Source organism: Eschrichtius robustus, chromosome 11 (assembly GCF_028021215.1).
Source record: "Eschrichtius robustus isolate mEscRob2 chromosome 11, mEscRob2.pri, whole genome shotgun sequence".
Classification (NCBI taxonomy): Eukaryota; Metazoa; Chordata; class Mammalia; order Artiodactyla; family Eschrichtiidae; genus Eschrichtius; species Eschrichtius robustus.
The window spans coordinates 10,312,617-10,319,762 of record NC_090834.1 but is presented as its reverse complement, the minus strand read 5'-3'; the positions used below and the strand labels follow the sequence as shown (position 1 = coordinate 10,319,762).

The 7,146-nt window shown below is 55.2% G+C and overlaps 1 protein-coding gene across 1 annotated transcript; it reads right to left on the bottom strand.

The window, feature by feature from the left end:
• Positions 1-781: 781 nt before the first annotated feature.
• Positions 782-4,587, bottom strand: BSX (brain specific homeobox). Its single transcript, XM_068556702.1, has 3 exons — positions 4,326-4,587; positions 2,116-2,312; positions 782-1,021 (listed from the first exon to the last, which is right to left on the bottom strand). Exons 1-3 carry the CDS (start codon positions 4,585-4,587, stop codon positions 782-784), a joined length of 699 nt encoding a protein of 232 aa, XP_068412803.1.
• Positions 4,588-7,146: the final 2,559 nt, after the last annotated feature.

The window sequence follows — 7,146 nt, the reverse complement described above, 5'->3', positions numbered from 1 at the left end:
GGACAGGCGCGCAACAAGGTCGGGAAGCAAAATTGCTCGGTGGGTTTGCTCTACCCAAGTGTCTCGACTCGCGTGAGCGCCGCTCAGAACGGGGGCGGCGGGAGAGGGAACCAGAGTAAAGAGCGCGGGTGCCTGGGGGACCACAAGCTCAAAAAGGGTTCCTGGGTGCAGAACCGCGAGCTCTTGAGGGGAACTGTGACGCTAGAGGATGGAAGCGCCGCCCTGAGAAGGAGGGAGTCGCCTTAGTATTAGTTAGAGATGGGGGGGCGGGGCGGGGCGAGTGGGAGGTTAGTGGCGAGCAGCGCGCGAGTCTGTCCGGGAATGAATGTGTTAAGGATCAGGTCCGGATCCGGATCCCCGCAGAGCGGAGGGCCCAGACACCCGGTCCCTTACCTGCAGCCCATCGGTCTGCCCAAGGAAGGGCAAGGGGTCCGGTGGAGAGCCTGGCCAACGCAGCGGGGACAGGTGGCTGAGGGGCGAGGGCCGAGGGGTCTGCAGTCGTGGCGGGGAAGAGGTCCCCCACCGAATTAGGGAGCCAGGAGCCCGTGCTCTCCTTTGCGCTGCCGAAGACGCGGGGCGAGAGGACGAGCCAAGCAGGCGCACACTCGCCCCCACACTGGCGCTGCGAGCTGGCGGTCGGGCGGAGGAGGGGGTCGGGAGGCCGCGCCGCGCAGGCCCCGCAGGGGTTGGAGGGTTAACAGGTGTGTCGTGTTTGTCTTCCCGGAGCCGATGTGCCTGGCCCGCCCCGCTGCGTCCTCCCCGCCTTCCCCAGCCCGGCGGCTCAGAGCACGTGCGGCCCTGAGCCCAGCTCCCCCTCGTCCCCAATGTCCACCTCGTCCTCCGGCTCGGTCAGCACGAAGGGACCCGTGGGCAGGCCCAGCCGAGCCTCGGCGGGTGCGGCCTTGGGGCCATGGGGGCTGCCCTCAGGGCTCTCGGGCCCATCAGGTGCTTTGGGCTCGTCTTGACTTTTCCTCAGCTGCTTTTTATGCTTCATCCGCCGGTTCTGAAACCACGTTTTCACCTGATTGCGGGGAGAAACAAAGAAAATCACGTCATTCCTTCAGACCCATGGTTACTGAGCTAAGACAAAAGCGATTGCTGGAGTTTAAGAAAATAGACCGCAATCCACTGACGAATTATCCAGAAGTTGTGACAGCCCCAACCTTGGGTTAAGTCACACCTGAGCGGCTCACAAGTTACTGTCTTAGCTTGAATGAGAATCAAGCATCCTAGCTCTCAGAAGTACTTGTCCTGCAATAACGATGAGGCTCAAAATGGTGTGTTTAGTAAATACTACTAATCCTGCTATTAATTAGAATATCTAATAGTAAGTGTTGCATGGATAAGTTTCCTTTCCGTTCAGAATACGTTCCTCTGACTGTGACATCTAAACACCTGGTCCAGCAAGACTGCTGGACAGCAAGATGAGAAGCAGACTTGCTGCTTCTCATCAGAGAGAAAATCACTGGGGCCTGGCACGGCTATGATTTCACAGCAAGTTGGGTTTCCAGGTACAGAGAATAGGAAAGGGAGTGGAGCGAGGTATTTTGAGGTTGCAGGTGAATAGCATTTGGAAGAAGATGAAAACAGTTCTTCCACTCAGGACAGGGCAATAGAAAGGAGGCTTATATTAGTGTGTGTGTGTGCGTGTGTGTGCGTGTGTGTGTGCGTGTGCGTGTGTGTGTGCTGGGGAGGGGTGGCTATGAAGACTCGCGGCTGTGAGAGAGGTTAAAGAAGAAAAAAAAAAACCTTGTGTGGGCTTCTCTCGGGTCAAGAACCCTCTTATCTCTTACCGATTTACGTCTGACCCGGGTTACTGCCCTGCTCAGAAATGGGTGGGGAGGCACACAAATGATAGTTCTCGAGCGGGGAGTGATCATCAGAATCACTCGAGGGGTTTTTCCTCCGTGTCCAGAACCCGCTCGAGAGATTTTGCTTCGGTGAGCCGACAAGAGATGGGAGGTGTCGGTACTTTTACTACGGGTCTTCGGAGCAGCCTAGAAAAAAGGGCAGCGGGGTCGTTGAACTCAAGAACTCCGCGGCCGGTCCAGAGGCGTTAGGAGTCGGGGGGGAGAGGAGCGAGCGGAGATGGGGCCTCCCCCTCCTCCGGCCCACCTGCGTCTCGGACAGGCTGAGGGCCGTGGCCAGCTCCACCCGCTCGGGCGTAGACAGGTAGCGCTGGATCTCGAATCTCTTCTCCAGGCCGGAGAGCTGCGAGTCCGAGAAAACCGTGCGAGCTTTGCGGCGGCGGCAGTGCTTCCCCGGCAGCTCTGGGTGCTGGGAGTGCGGGAACAGCGCCGGGACAGGCACCCCTGCGGAGAGAAGAGCGGTCAAGTGGGCAGAGCCCGACCTCCCCGGGCGACCCCCGCTCCACTCCCCACCCTCGTCCCCGGCACCCGCACCACCTCGTGCCCCCGCCGGCCCCCGCCTCGCCCCACAGCTTCTCCAGGGCTTCTCCCAGGAATCGCAGGGCAGGGGGAATAAATCACAAGAATAGCGCTTGGAGATCTTTATCAGAAAGGCCATCTACACACACACAAACAATAAACAGTAAATAAAACGGAAAAGAAAATTATAAAATAGATCCGGAGGCCTTAAATACTGTCTTCTTGGAGAAACTTCCGGAGAATCCTCGGCCGCGCCTCCCGAAGTTTTCTTGCAAACGTCGGAGGGTCCAGCAGCTATCTTCCTCCCCACCATCCCCCCTCCCCCCAATCTTCCAGACCCCTGACGACCATCAGCGATGTCCTGGGGCTGACAGAAGTGTGAATGTGATCCTGCTTCCCAACCTCACTAAAAAACACCGTTCTCCTCCCTGAGCCGCCTCCATTCTCCCGCCTGCGGCCGAAGGGAACAGGCCAACACTCCCACGTGCGGCGAAGCTCCTGAGCGAGAACGGAAGGGTAATTGCCGCCTCGCACGTTTCCTATCAGTCTCGGGGTCGCGCTGGGGACCCCGCTCTCTAATCTAGCTCTCATTCTTTCCCTCCAACCCCACGCAGAAGGATTGGAGCGCTTTTCCCGGGCCGCGGGAGACTTCTCGTGTCTTTCCTGACCTTCGCAAGCTTTACCATGTCTGAGACGCACCAAGCGGACCAACCGCCGCATACATCAATATCGGCTGATCCCAGGGGGGGAACAGCAAAAACAGAAAACTAGTAGTTCCGGTATCTCTGGCTTTGGCCACTACTATTTGCCGGGGACATGGGTGCAGCGCAGAAGAGATTGTCTCTGGCCGGCGGTGAAGCCAAAGCAGAGAGGCGGACTTGGACGCAGGCTTTACAATTGCCCCTCCAACCCAGTGCCCCGAAGTCTGGGTTTTACCGCTTCACAAACGCTTTAGCATTTGTCGTGGATTCCAGCGCCCACATTTCACAAACTGGCTCACGTCTGTCCAGCCCCCACCCCGACTAGGGTTGTTTTTCCGACTGCGCTCTGCATCTGGACTCAACGAATTATTCTATTCTGTCTGTAATGAAGATGCCGGAAAAGAAAGCGTGAATGTGGCCTTTCAGAGAGAGGCACAAGAAAAACCTGGGTATTTCCCCGCATCTCCCGGTCCCAACCAGACTTTGCTGGTCCCCGCTCTTTGCCATGTCTGGGAAATCAAAATACTTTGGCTCTGGGCTCCAGAGATATCAGCAACAGGGGCCAAGGAGGGCAGCCCAGCCCAAGATTGTGAATTAAATGCTAGATGTTGGGAGTAAAGAGGGGTAATGAGCAGTCGCGTCTTCTCCCTCTTTTTTTCTTACCTTTTCTCCCTTATTCGGGCCAGCCCAAACCTTCAGTCCTCAGAATATCCCAAAACCCTCCTTCACTTCCAAACCCCTGCAGTGTCTATCTGCAAATGCTCAGCGCCTGGGAGGAGAGAGCTGGCCCCACTGGAGCCTTTTGAGCTTCTGGGCTGGAAAGTTGAGTTCCTTTCCGTGGGGTGGGATAGTCAGGGGTCTCCCTCAGAGTGGGAGAGGTAGGGATGGGGACTGAGAGATGGACCAAAGTGGCCAGGAAGACCAAGAGAAAGGAAACTGAACACTGCCCATCAAGAATATCGCCAAAATCTACAGCTACTTCTTGGCTCGGCACGTTTCCTCCATTATAAAAAGTGAGGAGTGACCACGAGTTACTACCCTGGATTGGCATGCCTCAAGGGAGCTCCCTGTGTTCTCAGCCATATCCCCAACCTTCCACTGTCACTTAGGGAAGGAGGCCCAGCCAAGCCAGGCCCAGCCAGCTCTGGCCTTTCCTATCCTCCGTCACAGGCTTAGGGTCTATGCTGGAAGACGTGCTCTCTCTCTTTCCCCATACCTTGAGACCCCTGCTACTTACCCGAGGTGGTGAGGAAATAAGGGTGGTGGTGGTCTCCCTTATGTAGAGGGTGATGGGGGTGAGGAGCCAGGAGGGTGGGTGTGGGCATGAGGGGGTAGCCATAGTCTAGCAGAGGCACCCGGGAGGCCAGAGAGCTGGTGAAGTGGTCAGAGGCCACCTCCCTTAGCGGCTTGGGCTTGTGTAGCAGGATGTCCTCGATGAAGAAGGACGTGGGCCTCTGAGATGACGCCGGGTGTAGAGGGGAGGTGAAGTTGAGATTCATCTTGAACCGAGCGCCTGCCACAGGGCTAGGGCCGGGGACGACGAGTAGGAAGCAGGCAGCGTCTCAGCACGCCTGGTCGAGAGCCAGCCACCCTCGAGGCTCGGATCCCTGATGCTCTCTCCTCGGCCTGGGCTACCCCCGGCGCTGGAGAGGCGAGAAGATAAGCTCTTGGGTAGGTTGGGTCTATGTGTAGGAGAATTGGCAGCTTGGAGAGGGGAGCCGGGAGAGCCAATGGCAAGGCTGCCAGAGGCAGAGGGGAGGGTGCGGTGGGCGCGGGGCGGGGCGGGGAGCTGTCCGCGGTGCTGAATACGACCGGCCAGGCCCGGGGAGAGTGGAGCCGAGAGGGCCTGGTTCTTGCTCCTACCAGGTTTCTCGACCTCAGTTTCTGCCCGCCACGGCAGGAGCTGCCCAGCTCCCGGCCGTTTTTAAAGAAAACGAAAGAGATAAAGTCTCTACCCTCAGACAAACTCCTCTTTAGAGAGCAGGAGGCATTTAAAGGGCCCCGAAGCAACAGGAATAAAGCACTTATTTCAGCACTGGGGCCTGGGCTTTAAAACTTTAGAGAAATGACAGCAGAGGGGGAAGAGGAGAAGTGAGGAGAGAGTCCATATCTGCTAGACCCAACTGAAGTTGATGACTGAGGGATGACTGGATTGTCGAGGTAGATAAATAAAATGTTGATGATGATCGTAACATTCTTTACCTCAGTTTTAGAGGGTGGTGTGAGGAAAGTTATACCTACATTAGTCAAGTAATTCGATCTGTGTAAATATGTCCAGAACTACCTCTTAAATGCCAGCCTCCACCTCCTGTCAAATTTCCATTACTTTCTCCTCATTCCGCTCACATGGGCTGCTATTTCTGCTATACTATCCCTTTCAGCCCTAGCGCCCCCCCCCAAATAATTGTACTGTGTTTCTGTTTCCCATTCCCTTTTGCAGCCTTTCTTTTCATTTTCCTCCCTCCCAATCTTCTGTTTTTTAATGTTTGTCTTTTTTTAAATCTGTCACATTTATTTCCCTGGAGCCAATTTGCTAAAATTAAGGTGATCATCTACAGCACAGCAGGGGTAATTTCAGCTCGCATCTCTGAAAATTGCTCTAATTATTGATGTTAAACTCAGGGAAATTAAAAGAAGCCACTTCTCTTCCATCTCCCCATTTTTAAGCTCTAATTTGTTGAAATCTAGTCATCATCACAATTCCAATCACCACTGCTAATAGTAAAAGTGTTTTAATAGAGACTGAGTCCTCACAACCCATGCTATTAGATAATTAGAGGAGGTGTTAGGAAGCCAAGTGCTAATCCTTGGGCGCACGGGTAGGATTTCCATCTGATCTAGCAGGTAGAACAAATTAATTACCAGAATCAATTAGGCCCCAAACTACAGAGCTCCAAGAAGTGGGAGCGTCGTATTCCATCCGGATGAACTGGTAAACGGTAAACGGACGAGGGGAGTGAGAAGAAGGAGGAAGAAGGGGGAAATAACTTTAAAATAAGCTCTTGGCAAGTAAGCCTCTAAACGAAGTCAGAACTCTTTGTCCTGGAGTGTGAAATGTGATCTTTTTAAAGTTTATAATTGTAAGAACTGAAGACCGGAGAGCAGGTGGCCACGGAGAGGGAACATAGACTTCCAGGAGTCGTTGCTTGGTCCTTAGCCCTGGTCCAGTCATCTCCCGCAGGACCAAAGGAAGACCAAGGAGACTCGTGAAGAGGGGACTGTCCACACTTAACCCACATCCACCCTGCTGCCAGAGAGCGCTTACTCTTTCCTGTGAGTGGAAACCGAGGCATCCCGTCTCCTAAGACCCTAAAGGATTAGAGGCTGTTGAGGGCGTGGCGGGTTTACAACCAGAAGTAACCTCTGTAAAGAGCCTTCCCGAGCCGGCGCGCGCTTACACTGCATCCCTACGCAGACCGAGCACAGATTTGCACCCAGCCTTGGGGGTGGGATTTTAGCTTCACTCTGGGGGCAGGGACTAACTTCTGCCTCAGAAACAGAAATGACAAGATTACTGAATGTCCCTTGGGACCAGGGGCAGTAAAAAATGCCTTTGGGTAGCAGTTACCTTGGAGCCAAGGCACTGCAAACCCTTTCTCAGAATTCATTCTTACACGTCTCCCGGAGTGTTCGAGGGATCCGAGGAGGGAAGGGAAGGGGCGGGGTAGACAGCCTGCTCAGTCCTTACCCTCCCCCTTATTTCATGTACTTTTATTTCACATTCACCGCTGTCCCCCAAAGCTAAGGCTATCTCCCCAGGCCCTGCTCGCTGGCCAAGACGCGCGGGAGGAGGGGCCGACTGCCCACGCTCCCCTTTCTCTACTTCTGCTCATGCCGGGACCCGCCTGCCCAAGAGCCCAGCGCTGCCGAGGGAGACTTTCCCTTGGGAGTCCGGCTCTCCAGCCTCCGCCTCCGCCCCAGTGGGAACCTAGGAAGTGAGCGACGGAGGGAGAAACTGGACAGCTCTGGGAAGTGGAAGGACTTCCAGGACTGCGGGAGTTTTCCTTCCCTCTCCGCTTTCAGCGATGCTGGGAAACCAAGCTCCGTGGCTGAGAGAG